The following is a 19,977-nucleotide window of genomic DNA, read 5'->3' as shown; positions in this document are numbered from 1 at the left end:
ATTAAAGCTTAGAAATTCTCATGCATACTTCTAATACCATTCAAATGAGTGCTTTACTTTATTGTTTTTACTTATATATGTATTTATTTTTGCCTGTCAATTCTTTTCTCAGGATCTATATAATCCCTGATATCCTCTGTCAGTGACTTTGACTCCTCCCATACAGCAGTTACTACATTTCATAAACTGCATGATAAACCAATACCTTGAAAAGCATATCTTGGAAATTAACTTTTTGTGGTAATCATTTTGTAATATATACATATATCAAATCATTATGTTGTACACCTTAAACTTATACATTGTTGTATGTCAATTACATCTCACTAAAACGGGGAAAATAAATAAAATTTCCTTTGCTGGAAAAGAAAAACAATATCTAAAAATGAGAAAGAGTAATAATCAAAACAAATAATAGAAAAGTTTCCTTAAGAAATCCCTGAATTTCCACATCTAAAGGATCTATATATGTCTGGACAGGAATAATCAATTGTAAGACACCTAGACATTTATTCTGGTCAAATATATGAATTGCCAACATATTTCCAGACAGAAATATAAGGTTACCAACTAATGAAAGGCCTTCAAACAGACTTTGGACCTCTAATCTGCTATATTAAATGCTAGAACTCAAAAGAGCAATTTTTACTGAATTCTGAGGGAAGACTATGGCCCTAAAATTCTGAACCCAGACAACATATCAATCAAGTTTATAATGGAAAACATGCACACATTTCCATGAAAAACCAGAAAGTATACATCACACCATAAACCCTTTCTGAAAATAGTACTCAAAGAATTTCAATTAAGCCCTGGCAGGGTAGCTCGGCTGGTTAGAGCATCATTCCTATACACCAAGGTTGCAGGTTCAATCCTTGGTCAGGGCACAAACAAGAATCAACCAGTGAATGCATAAGTAAACAGAACAACAAATCGATGTTTCTCTCCCTCTCCCTCTCTCTTTCTCTCTCTCCCTTCCTCTTTCTCTCAAAGTCAATAAATAAAAATTTAAAAAATTTTTCAATTATATGTGGCCAAATAAAGTCACTAGAAAAGAAGGGTGTGGCATACAGTAAATAATAGTAAGACATTTCCAATAAGGCTTACTTAAGAGTTTAGCCTAGTAATCAGGGCTTATTTGGTTGGTAAATTTGAATGAATTTTCTAAACAGTAATTAAAATAGAAGATATATAATGCAAGCAGGACAGTCTGGGTTTGAAATTCCAGATTACTTCATTAAAATATAATAGACAAGGAAGAATAAAAATTTTTATCTTCTGCAAAGGAGAAGAGGAGAGAAGGGAGTGATGATAGAACTATTTAACTTTTGATGTTGATAGAAAAATGATCATGTTTTTTCTTCTGTAGTCTGTTTATATGTTAAATTACATTGATTTCCAAATGTTGAACAATCCTTGCATTCCAGGAAAACCCCACAGTCATCATGTTACCCTTTTTATATACTGCTGGATTTGATGTGCTAACGTTATGTCGAACATTTCTTCATCCATGTTCATAAGGGATACTGGTCTGGAGTTTTGTTTTCTTATAATGTCTTTATCTGTTTTTAGTTATCAAGTGGGTTGGCTCTGGCTTGATTCTTGCTGTGCTGTCTTGAGGCAATCACTTCTATTAAAAAGTTAGAGAAGGTGGCTTGGGCCCCCCCTTTGTCATCCTACACCTTCTAACTTTCTCCCCAGGGGTCTTCTAGAGAGGAGATATTAGAGACAGATTTTCCAGTAATTACATTTTATCACTAGCAGGAAGATATAAAGTTATCTTTCTCAATGTTTGTACTGTTTTTTTTCTTATTTATTGATTTTTCTAAAACATCCACAACAATAATGGTGATCAAAAAAATAATGGTGGTAACAGTCATCACTGTCCTTCATTGTATTTTAATAAAAATAGCTTTATTATCTCACAGCTTAGAATGTTTACTGAGGTTTTTTTGTTGTTGTTAATCCTCATCTGAGGATATTTTTTCCATTAATTTTTTAGAGAGAGAGTGAGGGGGACAGAGAGGGAAACACGTATGTGAGAGAGACACACAGATCGGTTGGGGCCAGGGATGCAGCCTGCAATGGGGGTACGCACCCTTGACCAGAATCAAACAGGTGACCCTTCAATCTGAGCGCCAATGCTCTAACCACTGAGCAAATGGGCTACGGCTGTTTAATGAGTTTTGTTTGTGTTTTTGAAAGCAGTTAGCACATGTTGAAGTCATTTCTTTATATTACTACTTTACTTTTATTTTTTAATGAGGAGTAACTGCTGAATTTTATCAAATGTTTGCTAAGCACCTACTGATGTGATCATATGATTTGTTGATAGGTAACCGATACAGAACTATTTTTAAAATCTTAAAACAAAGCCAACCTAGTTGCAGGATATTACTCTTTTGATACACTGATGAATTCTATTTGCTGACAGTTTACTCAGGATTTTAACAACTATATTTGTGAGATTCTTTTTGGTATGATATAAAGATTTGGTATTAAGATTATACTGGTTTTATGAAATTAATTGGGGTTAAGTAGTTTTAACATTGGAATCACCTGTCATTTAAAGCTTACCTGGAAATCAAGCTTTGAATCTACTTGTTCCTGATGGGTTTTTTCCTCTCATTTTAAATTATAAAAAAATTCAGGCATAAAGAACAAGGTACTCACAGCTAGCTCTGTTGAATTTTGACATTTTGATAAATTTCCTTCCATCTTAACAAGGCATTACAAATATAGTTGAAGTCCCCCAGATATCCCTCCTTGATTCTATGTGTTCTTTTACAAGCTATTTTGCTCAATATTATATTTTTAATACTTACCTATTTATATGTACAGTTATTTATTTTAATTATCATTCTATTTTTATGCTTACAATTTTTTATTAATTTTAGTTATCTTTATTAATTCCCTCTTCCTTTATTTTGCTTTTGTTTCCTGTTATTTCCCTAATGTCATAAAAAGAATACTAAATTCCTCCTAGTTGTTATTAATTAATAATGGAGACATTTTAGGGGATACATTTTCTTCTGGGTAAAGCTTTTACAATGATCCACAAGTTTTGTTGTAATGTACTCTCTTTTTCAATTTTGATTTTTCTCCTTGATCCAAAATTTACCTAAGAGTATGACTTCTGGTCTCCAATTAAGAATATTTTGGCCATTTGTTTCATTATTTCCAATTTTATTGAGAAATGTAGAATATAAAATTCCTTTTATTTAACTGAAGGTTTTCTTTGGGCCATATATTCAACCAACTTTTTTAGTCGATTGTAGACTAGAAAAATGTATATTCCCTATTTGAAAGATATAAGGTCATTATATTATCCAATTCCTCTATATTTATTCACTTTTTGTCCACTATATCTGGCCTATTCTCAAAGGCAGGCATCTACTATAGCTACATATTTATCCATTTTCTCTAATCTATTAGAGGTTTTGAGTTTAAATTATTAGCCAAAATATTTTTGGTGCCTACAGTTCTCTGATATAATTTCTTAATCTGTGAAGTAAATAACTTCATAATATCCTGTTTGATGCTTTAACTTTTCTTCCTTCTGAGATAGATATTAATATTGCCATTCCTGCTTGCTCTTTGTTTGCTTATAACTTTACCTTAGCCTTTCTTGATCATTGTTTTAAGTATGTTTTTATAAACAACACATGTAGGCTTTGTCTTTTAACCTCATCTGACAGTCTTGAGTTTTTTTAACAAGCAAAGGCAATATGTCCACATTTGATATAGCAAATGATATATTTAATTTTACTCCTTCCATCTTATTTTGGGTTCTTTGTTTTTTCTTTATTCCTGTTAATTTAGAATTATATCATTTTTTTTTTCCTTTTTACTAGCGTTTAGCTTCCTTTTCCTGACATTCAAAACCAAACACTAATAAACTAATTCAGCAAAGTTACAGGACACAAAATAAACACTCAATTCTTAAAAATCAGTTGTGTTTCTATAAAATGAAATAAATAATCCAAAAAGGAAATTAAGAAAACAACTCCATTTACAATAGCATCAAAAAGGAATAAATTTAATTAAGGAGATAGAAGACTTGTAACACAGAAAATTACAAAACATTGCTAAAATTAAAGAAGACAAATAAGTGGAAACACATCCTGTGTTTATGTATTGTAAGACCTAATACTGTTAAGATGTCAATGCCAAAAGAGATTTGTAGATTCAATGCAATCTTTATCAAAATCCCAATGACATTTTTCCCACAAGTTAAAAAAAATCCTAAAATTCATATGGAATCTCAAGGACTATCAAACACCCCAAACAATCTTGAAAAAGAACAAACTTCAGCCCAGCCGGGCGTGACTCAGCGGTTGAGCATCGACCTGGGATCCAGGCGATCGGGGTTCGATTCCCCGTCAGGGCACATGCCCAGGTTGCAGGCTCCATCCCCAGTGGAGGGCGTGCAGGAGGCAGCTGATCAATGACTCTCTCATCATTGATGTTTCTCTCTCTCTCCCCCCCTCTCCTTTCCTCTCTCTGAAATCAATAAAGATATATTTAAAAAAAAAAAAGAACAAACTTCAAGTTCCTGATTTCAAAAGTTACTACAAAGCTGCAGTAATCAAATGATACTGGCATACAGACAGACATAAAGATCAATGGAATAGACTATAGAGGCTCAAATAAACCTTTGCCTACATCATCAAATAAATTATTTTTGACAAGGGTACCAAGATCATGGCAAGGATAGTCTCTTCAACAAATGGTGGGAGAAAGGAACATCCACAAGCCAAAGAATGAAGTTGGCCCCTTACATTATACCATATACAAAAATTAACTTGAAATACATCAAAGACCTAAATATAAGAGCTAAAATTATAAAACTTTTAGAAGAAAACATAGCGGAAAAGCTTCACGACACTGGGTTTAGCAATGTATTTTTGGATATGATACCAAAAGCACACAGGTAAAAGAAAAAAATAAACTGAACTTAATCAAAATTAAAAACTTTTGTGCATCAAAGGCACTATTAAGAAAGTGAAAAGGTAATCCACAGAATGAGAGCAAATATTTGCAATTCATATCTGATAAGGGATTAATACTTAGAATATATAAAGAACTACTACAACTCAACAACAAAAAGACAAACAACCCAATTCAACAACTGGCAAAGGACTTGAATAAATATTTCTCCAAAGAACTAAAAGTGGCCAATAAACACACAAAAAGAGGTTCAACATCATTAGGCATTAGGTAAATGCAAATCAAAACCAGAGTGAGGTACCACTTCAAACGACTTGGGATGACTATTAAAAACAAAAAATAACAAGTGTTGACAAGGATGTGGAGAAACTGGAACTCTTGTGTATTGTTGGTGGGAATGTAAAATGGTGCAGTCACTGTGGAAAAGTATGACAATTCCTAAAAAATCAAACATAGAATTATCATACAATCTAGCAATTCCACTTCTAGATATATACAGAAAAAGAATTAAAAGGGACTTGAACAGATATTTGTGCACCAATGTTTATGGCAGCATTACTCACAATAGTCAAAAAGTGAAAATAAAACAAATGTCCATTAGTGGATGGATAAAACAAATGTAGTGTATACATACAATGGAATATTATTCAGCCTTAAAAAGGAATGGAATTTTGATACATGCTACAACCTGGATGAATCATGAAAATATTATGCTAAATGAAATAACCCAGAGATACAAAAGAACAAATATTTTATTATTCCACTTACATGAAATACCTAGAATAGGTAAATTCATAGAGACAGAAAGTAGAATAGTGGTTACCAGGGGCTGGAGGAGGGGGAACAGGGAGCTGTTGTTTAATGGGCACAGAATTTCCGTTGGGGATGATGGAAAAAGTTCTGGAGATAGATGGTGATGATAGTTGTACAACATTGTGAATATACTGAATGTCACTGAACCATACACTTAAAATGGTTAAAATGGTAGTAAATTACATGGTATATACATTTGACACAGTAAAAAGTTATTTTAAAAGAATTTAAGGAACTCATACAGTATTTGTCTTTGTCTGACTTATCTCATTTAGCATGTCTTCAAGATCTATCCATGTTGTTGCAAAAAGCAGGATTTCCTTCCTGCTCATAGCTGAATAATATTCATGTGTGTGTGTGTGTGTGTGTGTGTGTGAGACATCTTCTTTATCTTAAGTTTCTTAAGTTGTTTCCATATCTTGGCTATTATGAATAATGCTACAATGAACATAGGTATGCAGATATATCTTTGAGATACAAATACCGTATGAATATTTATATGTGAAATCTTTAAAAACAGAAATTGTAAAAACAGAAAAATAGAATAGTGGTTACTAGGGGCTGGAGGGTAGGGGGATTTGGGAGATGTTGCTTAAGGGTACAAACTTATAACTAATAGGTAAGTAAGTTCTGGGATCTAATGTACCACCTAGTGATTATAGTCAACAATAATGTATTATAAACTTCAAAGTTGCTAAGAGACTAAATCTTAACTGTTCTCAACACAATAAAATGATAATTATGTGACAGAATGGAGGTGCTAGCTAATGCTATGGTGGTAATCATATTGCAATAGATAAATGTATCACATCAACACACTGTACACCTTAAACTTACACAATGCTATATGTCAATTGTATCTATAAAAAGGCTTAAGAAGAGTTAAGAAACTCAAAGAACAAAAACAAGGAATGCTAAACTTAAAAGAGATCTAAAAGCAAGTGTTTATGTTTTTCTATCTAACCTAAGATGACTAATAAGTCCTAAATGTCCCTATAACTAGCAAGTTTTTCCCTTGTGATAGATCAGCAGATCTGCTCTGAAGAAGAATCTCAGAGGGAAGGCAGGGGTGAGTGGGTGGGTGGGGAGAGATTAACCTAAGAACTTATATGCATATATGCATAACCCATGGACACAGACAATAGTGAAGGTGAAGGCCTAGAGGGAGTGCAGTGCAGGGTGGAGGGAATCAATGGTGGGGACATTTGTAATACTTTCAACAATAAAGAAAAATATATATATAAAGAATAATGAATAAATTTATTTGCCCTCTGATTAAATTAGTAAGTCTAGTCTTTCATGTGCCAAAATAAACTACTTCACTTTATACTTTGATCCTATGGATTAAAAGTAGCCAGCATTCAGAGTAAACAACATTACAGTTACAATTGCTGTCCCAGGCATATTGCTAGAGGTAAAAATCCACTAAAAAGGTATGACCAAGCCCTGACCAGTGTGGGTCAGTTGGTTGGGCATCATCCCGTGCACCAAAAAGTTGTCAGTTCAATTTCTGGTCAGGGCACATGCCCAGGTCATGGGCTCCATCCCTGGTTGGTGGAGTGCAGGAGGCAGTCGATCAGTTGATGGATGCTGCGCTCTCACATCATGTTTCTCTCTCTCTCTTTCTGTCTCTCTCTCTCTAAAGATCAATAAAAAATTTCAGGTCTTAGTCTTCAAAAATCCACTCTAATTCAGTGAGTGGAAAGTAAGCCTATCAAAATAGCACCAAAATCCAGAGGAGAGCTTTCGGCTACTATAATAATTCTCCTTTAAACACAGACAGACAAACACACACACACACACACACACACACACTCTCTCTCTCTATTGTATTAATGATAACCACTTTGATAAGGTAACTCACACACTGCCAATGAAGAGTTTTAACACAAGAAAGGAATGATGAACCACAAATGGCAAACTAGAGAGCAGTGATAGCTAATGGAGTTGACATAGTCAGAAGCCAGGAAAATTATAGTATATACAAAAATGACCCTTTAATCTTACTGTCTCTAGGTAAGGTCACCCTCCCAAAAAAGCATCACATATCAATTTTTCAATGTTATAAATATTAATTTATATAGCCGATAAATATAATAGAGGTCAAATACAAATTTACCAAATAGGTTTCAACAACTTCAACACTACTTTAAAAAGAATTACTGTCCTTCTATGAATGTTAACTAAACACTTAATCCATTACAATATATGGCATGCTTAAAATGTACATAAAACCTTTCCTGACACCAGGCACAATACCAGCATGAGTAACCTGCATATGTATTTATTCAAGATAAGAAGCATTTCATTTCCAAAAGGTAAACTATGGCCTTATCAGCTATGTCTCTTAAAGCAAACACCAACAATGAAGTACAGAACCAGGTCAGAGGGTGCATGGATCTGTCTCTGCAATCGCAAAAGGAAGAAGAAATCAGCAATGTTATAAAAGCTGTATTATAAAATAACTTATTCAAATAAGGATGAACACTGTGAAGGCTTCAAAACAGTACTTACTTTATAAAGCAGTCTATCATTGACTAGTCTGGATAAATATAACTTTGCTCAGTATTTTATCACTATCATTTAATGAACACTCAAACACATACCACGTGCTTTATAAGCATTATCTCTAATCCTCAACATTTCGTTTCTCGCATTGTGTTATTCTTTATTATTTTTTGTATATCAGAAATATTTATTATTTTTCAAGTGAAAAACTAAGGCTTCAAAATGTTAAGTAGCTTAGCTTGCCCAAGGTACCTAACCTGCACAGGCAACATTGGAACCCAGGTCTGCTGTATTCTGAAACCCAAGCACTCTCCAGTTCATCACTCTGCCTCTCAGAAACAATCTTCAGAGCAATGACTACAGATACCTCATGCACAAGCCACTTTCCACGAAGAGACTCTGTAGCACCTCAGAACTACAGTGAAATGAAATACACACACACCAGGGCAATGGCAATTTGTAAATGTTAACACCAAAGAACTAATCAAGAAATCAACATATAATGGTCATAGTCTGGCCATATTAGCATGTTAAAGGTTTTAGACAGCCATTATATTAATACCTAAAGAAAAATGCTCATCAGCAGTGGTCAAGATGAAAAGGGGAATGAAATACATACAGAAGCAGGTTCACGTGTCTTACAATACTGTTGAACAAAGATGCCCTCATCCAGTCAGGACCTAAGCTTTCAGTTCATTTGGTCAGTCTATAGTCTTAGCAGAAGGACAAAGAGGAACATCTAGTTCCTATACTTACCAAGTCAGCTTCTGATTATAATTTAGCTTCCCATGTATCTAGCCTACAGAACAACTGGAACATTTGACCTAACAATTATATTCTCATTCTGAATTAATAAATTTATGTCCTAGATTTAGGCATTTAAGTTAGCACGAGTCAGTCTCCCCAATGTCAGTCAACCACCTGTGAACACTGATAAAAGGTGAAGGCCAGACTTTGAACCATGACAACACAACGATGAAACTGTTCCTCAAACCAGGGAGTGTCCTTAAATGACACTATTAATTAGTATCCCTTGAGCTTCAGGAGTTTAATGTTAAAAACATTATTTTAAACAGGGTCCATTCCCCAGCCAGTGTTGCTCAGTGGTTGAGTGTAAACCCATGAACCAAGAGGTCCCTGGTTCAATTGCTGGTCAGGGCACATGCCTGGGTTGTGGGCTCGATTCCCAGTAGGCGGTGTGCAGGAGGCAGCTGATCCATGTCTCTCTCTCATTGATGTTTCTATCTCTCTATCCCTCTCCCTTCCTCTCTAAAAAAAAAAAAAAAAAAAAAAAAATCAATAACCAGAGTCTATTTTAGAAATAATTTGATTGGAAATTGTTTAAAATCATAAAAGAAGTATCTGCCCAAATAACTAATAAGGGGGAAATTCTTAAGTCATCAATGCAAATGTTTTATATATAACTATTAGAATATCAATCCTTGCTCTGCCCCTTTGGCCAAGTTACTTAATGTATGTAAACTTCTTGCATCTGAAAACTAATATGCCTATCTCATGTAACTATTGCAAGGATTAAACAAAATATTCAAATTTAGTACCTGTATAAGTGCTCAATTAATGTTAACTTTGATAAAAGGAAAGTGTACAATACCACTATTAATAACTTAAGATACACTAAAGCTTCTCAACCACAAATTCCCCAATTTGTGGGATATTTCAGAAACTCAACAGTCATATTTAGAAAGAGACCACATAAAACTAAGAGGTAATTCCAATTAATAAATGTAGAAGCAATGTGGAAAATAGAAAGTCACTATTATAACATCACAATAATACTCACTATAGGCAAAATACACCAAAGGGTACCAAAACAATGGGGGAAAGTTTGAGGAGAAACAGATAACTGTAGTCTCAAAGCATCTACTCCCAAGACATTTATTAATAGTATAGAAAATCTATCAGATGTTACCCTAACCAAGTGATCAAGGTTATCATCACCAGTAATCCACACCGACATCATATAGCCCCTGTTATAAGTGCACTGAGAAGGGTGCATCACTCTTGTGGTATCGGTGCCAAAATTCATAGCCTAAATCTAATCATGAGAAACTTTATAAGACAAACCTAAATTAAGGGACATTCTACAAAATAACTGAGCAGTACTCTTCAAAAGCTCAAGATCATGAACCACAAGGGAAGACTAAAGAACTAGTATGTTCTGGAAGAGACTAAGGGGACATAACTAAATGCAATGTGGGATCCTAGATTGAATCACAGTATTGAAAAAGGGCTTCAATGGAAAACCTGCTCAAATCCAAATAAGTTCTATACTTTATTAATAGTATTGTACTAACAATAATTTTTTAAGTTTTGATAAATAGTCTCTGGTTAAGATATTAACATAAAGGAAAACTGAGTTAAGGGCATACAGGAACTTTCTATACTATCTTTGCAATGCCTGTTAGTAGCAAATTATCTCAGAATAAAAAATTAAAAAGAGAAAACTAAGTAGTAACGGAGTGGTATTCTGTTGCCTGCTACTCCCAACCCTACCATTTCCATCAAACAAACCTGTATCTTAAACAGCCCTTTCATCTGATTTTCAACTAATTCCAATCTCCAAACCTTCTTACTGACTATAAACTCCCTCTACTTATGCTTTATGAAAATGGGGCCTGTGTCTGCTTTTTCTCCATTATGTCCCTAGCACTTAGCATAGTGCTGGCACATTACAGACACTAAATATTTATTTGATGAATGAATGAACAAATGAATGAATGGCAGCTGCATACACTATATTAATTTCCTATTGCTGCTGTTATAAATTAACCACAAATTCGATGGCTTGAAACAAGAGAAATTTATTACCTTCCAGTTGTGTAGATCAGAAGTCCAAAATGAGTCTTACTAGGCTAAATGAGTCTCATTGGCAAGGTTGCATTTCTTCTGGACGCTTTAGGGAAGAATGAAATCAGTTTCCTTGTCTTTTCCAGCTTTTAGAGGTTGCCCACATTCCTTGGCTCATTGCCCACTTCCAACAATTGCATTGCTCCAACCTCTACATCCATCACCAGATCTTCTGACTATGGCCATCATTCTACTCTTATAAGGACCCTTGTGATTACACTGGGACAACCCAGATAATCCACGATAATCCACTAAGATCTTTAATTTAATCGCATCTCCAAAGTCCCTTTTGCAATGTAAGGTAACATGTTTATAGGTTCCAGGGATTAGAACACAGACATCTTTCAGGTGCAATTATTCAGCCTACTACACGTATCATTTTGTTATCTATCAAGCAAATAGCTCAAAATTAACCCTTTGAAGTAACTGAAAAAATGAATTTTTCGCAGACCAAGTCTGTTTCCTGCCGCTCTCACCCTGTCTTTTTATGGGATCATCTGCCTTTGGCTTATACTGAATAAAGTTATTTGACTAGTTTTTAAACAGAAACTAGAACATAGGTATTTAAGCAAACTTTATCCCTCCTCCCCTCAATGTAATCATTCTCTGCCCATGAGAGTATTACACTTTGAAAGCTGGGTCTGATGAAGACCGTGGGAAATCAAACTGAATAACACTATATGGGGTGTGCCTATATGTAATGGAGCATTTTTGTGTGTGGCTCAAACAGAATCCGGAAACATTTCCAAGAGGGTCATAACAACAATGTTTTGAGAGCAAAAGTACCCCAGGGTGATTACTTTAGAGAAGAATATTTATTCAAAAACAGAAATTCTAGCATATATATTTTTTAATTACTTTCCCCTTTATTGGAAACTAAGCTGTTTTCACATTACTATCTAATTTTAATTTCACAATTAAATGTGGGGTTGATGTCTAAAAATATACTTCTCCAACCCTGGCCGGTGTGGCTCAGTTGGTTGGTTATCATCCCAGGCACCAAAGGTTGCCAGTTCAATTTCTAGTTGGGGCATGTGCCTGGGCTGTGGGCTCCATCACCAGTAGGGGGCGGGCAGGAGACAGCCAATCCATGTTGCGGTCTCACACCAATGTTTTTCTCTCTCTCCCTTTCCCTTGTTCCTCTCCCTTCCCCTCTCTCTAAAAATCAATAAACTATTCTCTTAAAATTAAAAAAAAATACACTTCTCTACAAGTTTTTAAAATCTTCTCCTAAGGATATTTTGTATTTGTTTTGTTTTTTTAATTTGAGAGAGAGAGGGCGGGGGGGGGAGGGGGAGAAACATTGATGTGAGAAAGAAACATCGATTGGTTGCCTCTCACACGCACACTGACCAGGGATTGAACTCAAAACCTGGGTATGTGCCCTGACTGGGAATTGGACACACAACCTTTTGGTGTACAGGACTATGCTCAACCAACTGAGCCACCCAGCCAGGGCTCCACAATTTTGATAGAAGCTTTTAGTGTTGAAGTATGGATTTTTAAACTGTTACTTCCATTGCATTGCTTTGAATATATTCACTACTATAATGAAAGTGTATTAGAAGGCTCACTCAACATGTCAACCTGCTAAAGTCGATTTTGTCTTTTCTTTAAATCTTTCTTTTCAGTGACATTTTGATTGAGTTCAGAGACTATAGCTAGACTTTTTGATATCTAGTTGTTAGATACTACTTAAAGGAGACCTGTTTAATTACCCTGAGAAGCACACAATCACATGTGACCCCACAGTGAAGCTTTTGCAACCATACTCAAATACATTTTAGAAACAAATAACAAAGATTTTCAGATAGCTATGATGTTCCTTCATTTGGAAAATAGCCCCATTATATGAAAACTCAGTTCCATCAAGAAAACAAATGACAAATGTACTAGTGGAAATAATTTTCCAAGTTATAGTAAAGGAAAAACAGGTTATGTTTCCATGTATAAAAGTAGAGTGCTGCTGATTCTGAAGTTGTTAGTGGAAGAGGAAACCATATTAAAAACAGTTGTGATTAACTGCTTCTAAGAGTTACTAAACAGGCCTTTCAGTAACATCTGATCAGGTCTTTCAACATTATGAACTAAAATAAAGTCTTCTACACAGAAATTATGACTTACAGTCCTCACAGTAAATTTCCAATTTACCAAGGAATTACCAAGTAATTTACCAAGTTCTTTACAAAGAATAATAGGTCAAAGTCTTTCCACTAATGCATAAAAAAATCAAGAATGGAAACCATAAAATATGACAAACTGTTGAAATGTATATGTTTATGACCTAATCCTAAATCTGACTTACATCATCACAGGGTTTGTTTGTTTGTTTGTTTTTAACATCCTCAAAGTCAAATATCAGCAGTAAAATCACTCTCCTGCCATAAGGTCAATGTACTCTAAACAAATAGATACGGTGCTTTTAAGAACTGTTACACAATGTTCAAATATCCAAAATGGAGAGGAAATGCGATCCAGAGAAAAAGGTATAAACCTTTGGTTGAGCTGTGAATTTCAAACTAAACATGTAAAAAGTAAAATTTTTAAAAAGAACAGAATTGCCAAATTTTAGGAGAGAAGACTAAGCAAGAGGTGGTGTGAATGCAATATAGTTTACTATTTTAATAATGTTAATAGAATACATATCACATTATGTTTTTTGTTTGTTTATTTATCCTCACCCAAAGAGTGAGAATATTTTTTCAATTGATTTTTTTTTCTTAGAGAGAGAGCGGAAGGGAGGGAGGAAGGGGAAAGAGAGAGGAGAGAGAAACATCAGTGTCACAGAGACACATGGATTGGTTGCCTCCCACAGGTGATTCCCAGAGGCCCCGCCTCTCCCTACCTGCAAGCTCATCCACACCATTTCCAGAGGGAAGAGGGAAGGGGGGTGGAAGGTGGGAAAAGATTAACCAAAGAAGTTTTATGCATATATGTATAACCCATGGACACAGACAATAACGGGGTGAAGGCCTGGGGAGGGTGTGGGAGTGAGGTGGAGGGGGTCAATTGGGGGGAAAATGGGACACCTGTAATACTTTCAATAATAAAGATAATATAAAATAATAAGTTCCTGGACACTGGCTGCTGTGGCTCAGTTGGTTGAGCATCATCCCATGCGCCAAGAGGTCGCCTGTTGGATTCCAAGTCAGGGCACATGCCAGGGTTGAGGGTTCATCCCCAGTAGGGGTCATGAAGGGGGCGGCCAATTGATGTTTCTCTCTCTCTGATGTTTCAATCTCTTTCCCTATCCTTTCCTCTCTCTCTAAAGTCAATAAAAACATATTTTTAAAAAATAAGTTCCTGGGTCCCATCTCCTGGAGATTTTGATTTGGAAAGTCTGGAGTGAGTGCCAGGAATCTGTATTTATGATAAAATATAAAGCTCATATTAGTGTATTCATGGATTTCCTCCGTTGTTTCAGCTAGTTCTTGGAACTGGTCCCTTATTTCAGGGCTTTTCAAACTCTGCTGTATATAGGAACCACCTGCAGATGTTACTAAGAAGGAGATTCTGATTCAGTAGGTCTGGAATGTGGCCTAGGAACATGCATTCCAACAAGCTTTGGTAGTAAGATCTTAAGGGATCTTTTAGTCTTTCCGCAGGCAAATGATAGGAGGCAGGTGCTACCGCTAGAATATTTTCTTCAACTTTTACCTAAACATCCTTTAGCATAGCTAGAGCGCACAATCTGCAAAATATTTGACCTATCTTTACTATGTAGCCTACTACCAAGGGAATGGAAATTACTTCCCCCATTTCCAGAATATCACTAAAAGATAAGTGTTACCAATGTCACCATGCAGAGGTGAAATTAAAGTTTACATAATTTCCAAGGATTTCCAATATACAAGGATGTTGACCACAATCATAATTATAATGGTAAAATGTTGGGGAAAATCTAGATGTCCAATAATACAGGACTGATTAAATAACTTACAAAGGGATCTAGTAAAATAATGATGTAAATGTACAATTACTGGTAACAAAAAGATGTTAATGATAAGTTTTAAAAGGGTTTTGTAAAAACTTACAGTTCAATTCCATTCTGTGGGGAGAAAATATACAAAAAGTCATATATACATTTATGCAAAAGAAAGAGTCCGGAAAGATATACTAAATTGCTTAAAGCACCCTCAAAGCAGTAAAACTTCAGGTGGTTTTGATGTTTGTTTCCTTGCATTATCTAATATTTCTACTGTGACACGGGCCTTATAAAATTCTCAAAGGGTAAAAATGGGGTGAGAAGAAAATCAAGCAAACCCCATACCCGCACACACTTCTTTAGAACTAATAGAATGGATCTCCTGCTAAGTAATTTGCATTCCAAAGAGTCATTAAGGGACTTTCCATATTCAAAGCCCTTTGGTTTTTTGTTGTTGTTTTTTGTTAATCCTCACCCGAGGATATTTTTTCCATTGCTTTGAGAAAAAGAGAGAGAAACATGGATGCGTGAGAGACACATCAACTGGTTGCCTCCCAAACATGCCCAACCAGGGCTAAGAACCAGCAACCCAGGTACTTGCCCTTGACCGGGAATCAAAATTGCTGTCTGGCATCCCACCCCGACTTGCTGAATTTGAATCTCTGACAATAAACTCCAAAATCTGCATATGAAGCAAACACTGACTTTTACAGAGAATAGTTTCGAAACTTGGTGTTAAACAAAAAAGCTTCCTAGAAATGCAGGAACTTGCACTAAATTTCAAACCTATCTAACCAGCAACCTACAGTATATTCAGAATGGGTAAAAGAAGACATACCCACAGGCACATAGACCACTGGGATTTGAACAACAACCCATCTAGAACTACTGGCTTTATTCTATGCTAATTTTAAGCATCTCCTGTGAATACCGACCATTCTCTTGAGCTGATTGAGGTCACAAAGGTCTTCCTTATACAATATTTGACCTACTATTATAACTCATTCTATGATACTCAACCCCTGTGTAGTCATTCATTAGTTAGAAGTCCACAAAAACATTTATTATGGAATCAAATATCTAGGTGATTCAACTACGGTCCTGTTGCTTTCATTTCTCCTTTCTAAACACATTTCATTTGACTAACCTCAGTAGATTCTGCTGCTTATTTCTTCCAGAGATCCTCTTCGAGGTAAACACAAAGGCATGGGGAAGTTTATATTAATAGAAGTCCTCAAAGAATCAAGAAAAGCATTTCCTGTTCTAAAAAAACTACATGAACCCCCAATATTTGTTGAAAGAAAAAGAGAAAAGGGAGATATGACACAATATATGTCTAACATATCACAGTCTCAAGTACTTATTATAAAAATCAACCCATGGGTGGGGGTGGGGAGAGATTAACCTAAGAACTTATATGCATAACCCATGGACACAGACAATAGTGTGGTGAAGGACTGTAGAAGGCCTTAAGAGGGTACAGCGTGGAGGGAATCAATGGGGGGAAAGGGGACATCTGTAACACTTTCCACAATAAAGATAAAAAATAATAATTTAAAAAATCAACTCATAAGGCATAAATTTAGTAAAAGTTTTCAAAATGAGACGTTAAGAGTTTCAGGAATTTCCTAATGTTAATAAATTAAGAGCATTTTCCCAAAGAAAGCAACGATAGTTTTTCCCCTCTCAAACCAGAGGGGAAGACAACCGGAGAAAAAAAATTTGGCGTGAGGTCCTATGAGGATCTAGGAAAGGAGCATAATTTCAGGGAGGTGGGGGACAAGCAATTAATTTTATTTTAATCTATGGTGCATTTTAATCTTGGATCACTCAGAAGACCGGGTCAACTAAAATTGGAATTTATTAAAACCAAGAATATTATATACCCACCTGCAGCTCACACCAAGCAACCTCAACCCATGTTTCGGTGTCCAGTCCTTTATATACTGTTTTAAATGCTCCTCTTCCCAGCTCTATATCGAATTTCAGGAACCTGCCACTAGGAGAAGTAGCTACAGCCTTCATTTCTGCTTCTTCTTCCATTTCCTTTTCATTTTTTTCCTTGAGACAATCTTTTGAGGATTCGGAAGTTGCCTTTGAACATTGTGCGAATTTAACTTCTTGTTCACCTTTTAGCACATTTGTAGGACGCTTTTCTACTCTTGGAATATTTGTTGCAGTCTTTGTTCTCTCATCTTTAGAGGAAGAATCAATAACTTTGTCATCAACACTCTTTCGGAAGAATCTCTTCCTTTCTATAGTTTCTCCAGAAGCAGAGAAGGTATTGTCTTTTTCCTTTATTCTAGCTTCCACTGTCAAAGTTGCTGCCATCTGATGAACCCTGTTTTCCAATGAAACTCCATCAGGTTTCTCAGAATCTTCTGTGCTAGCTGGCTCCCCTGAATCAGTAGCCATTGTAATTAAGGTTGGCACTAAAATTTTTCCTGTTCTACCCTTCAGTCCAGTTACATCTCAGGTATCCGAATGATCAGAATTGACTTCCTTTTTATGTGGTCATGTTTCCATAGTAACCTGAAGGGGGAAAAAGGATATTTTAAAATTACCCCACAAAGGAAATCATTAAGGATAAAACAAGTCACCTGATTGTTTAATCCATTTTTTCTTAATAAGAAGTTTGTTCTTTTTTCTGTCCAAGCTTAGCAACCAACAGACTCCAGGGACTATGTCTTATCTTGTTTACCACAGTAGCCCTCAGTGCCTAGCAGGCTACTTGGCATATAGCTCAATAAATCTTCGTACTGAATGAATGTTGGTTAGGAACTTAGTTCTCAGTCCCATTTATCATTCCATCGTATTTAAAACAAGATTCTAAACCCTCAGTTCACTTAGCTACAAGGTACACACACAATAATTAAAACAAGCACATTATATCTCAGTAAGTGTTTTTTGTCTAAAATTCTGGAATTAATCCGATGGTAGTTTTTTTCACTGTGGTAAAATATACTTAATATCAAATTTACTATTTTAACCATTTTTAAACATACAATTCAGTGGCTTTAAGTATATCTACAATGTTGTACAATCATCACCATGATCTATTTCCAGAACTCTTCATCATCCCAAACTGAAATTCTGTATCCATTAAACAATAACTCTTCATTTCCCCAGTCCCTAGTAATCTCTATCCCACTTTCTGTCTCTATGAATTTGTTTATTCTAGGTACATCATATAAGTGGAATCATACAGTATTTTCCCTTTTGTGCCTGGCTTATTTCACTCAACATAATGTTTGCAAGGTTCACTGATGTAGTAGCATGTATCAGAATTGCCTTTCTTTTTAAGGTTGAACAATATTACATTGTATGTATATACAACATTTTGTTTATCCATTCATCTGGTCAATGGATTGGGTTGTTTCCACCTTTTGACTACTATGAATAATGCTGCTATGAACCTCCAATTGTAGTTTTGAGTAACACAAATACTAGTTTATGAGCTTGCCTCAGATTTATCAGAAACTACTGTAAAATAGTAACATACTATACGAAAAAATTAACACGCTATACTAAATCTTTTAAGAAATACTTTAAAATATGCATCCTCTTGAGCCAGCAATTCTACTTATAGGAACTTGCCTTAGAAAATAGTCAATTTGTGCAAAGATTTAATTATAAAGACATTCATTATAGCACTTATAATTTGCAAAAACTGTAACTAAACGTAAGTATAACAGGTATTTAATTAAATATCTCAAAATGAGATAGGATACAATATTTTTAAAAAACACCAGTTTTTAGTGAGACGAAAAGACATTCCCAGATATTATATGGTTAAATGAAATACATACAACAAGCTTTCATATATACATACATACATACATACATACATACACACATACACAAATATTAATTCTGAGTGGTATAATTATGGACTTTCTTTTCTTTCTGCTTTTCTTGTATTTTCTAAAGCTTTCCACAAAGAACATGTGGAAATATGAGGAACATATAAGAAAAAAGTTGTTCTTTTTAAAAAAAAATTTTAATTTTATTTTTATTTTACAGTTTATATTCAAAGGAAAAAGTTTTTCAAATGAATGGTTGAACCAACAATAAGAAAATTTTCTCCTCTCACCACAAACATGCATCACAAAGTTAAGCCTGTATACCTATTATTATTCTATGCACCTTAGATGGCACATTTTGTCACATCAAAAAAATACACAGAAATATCAAATTTGAAAAACTGGGAATAACAACCTCCAAAACAAACAAAATGGGGAGGAATACCCCAAATTGTTCTACATATTCAACACAATTCCTATCAACATCCCAGCTAGTTTCTTTGCAGAAATGAACAAGCTGATCCTAAAACTCATAAAACTTCAAGGGACTCAGAATAGCCAAAGCCAAAACAATCTTGAAAAAGAACAAAGTTGGAGGACTCACCCTTCCCAATTTTGAAACCTACCACAAAGCTACAGTATTAAGACAGTATGGTACTGGCATAAGGATAGATGTATAAATAAATGGAATGAAAATAAGATAATCCAGAAATAAAACCCACATATTTATGGTCGACTGATTTTCAATAAGGGTGTCAAGACATTTCAATGGGGAAAGAACACTCTTTTCAACAAATGGTGCTGGGACAACTGGATATCTATATGCAAAAGAATGAAGTCAGACACTCTAACAAAGGTTTAATGGAAAAGATGCTGGAACTGAGTCTCAAAGAAAATTACCTGATACGACCAGAGGGAAGATTATAAGCAAAATCATGAAACAGCATGGATTAAGTGTATGAATGGTACCGTGAACAGTTTACTCACATATTAGAAGCAGGCAGATGAAAACAGAGAGGCAGTCACCAAGGAATTCTATGTCATACAATATAAAATAAGAAGACCAGTTAGAAATCTACTGCAGTAATCCAGGAAAGAGATGCTGAGGTT

At 35.1% G+C, this 19,977-nt stretch overlaps 1 protein-coding gene across 1 annotated transcript in view; it reads right to left on the bottom strand.

The window, feature by feature from the left end:
• WNK3 (WNK lysine deficient protein kinase 3) overlaps nt 1–19,977 on the bottom strand; it is a 139,065-nt gene that overhangs the window by 98,363 nt on the left and 20,725 nt on the right. The window contains exon 2 of the mRNA XM_016215182.2: nt 16,955–17,596. Coding sequence (XP_016070668.2) covers nt 16,955–17,479 — 525 coding nt within the window. The 5' untranslated portion in view covers nt 17,480–17,596. The remainder of the gene's footprint in view (nt 1–16,954; nt 17,597–19,977) is intronic.

The sequence above is a fragment of the Miniopterus natalensis genome, chromosome X, assembly GCF_054644295.1.
Source record: "Miniopterus natalensis isolate mMinNat1 chromosome X, mMinNat1.hap1, whole genome shotgun sequence".
In the NCBI taxonomy this organism is placed as follows: Eukaryota; Metazoa; Chordata; class Mammalia; order Chiroptera; family Miniopteridae; genus Miniopterus; species Miniopterus natalensis.
This window is presented reverse-complemented; position numbering and strand designations above follow the sequence as displayed.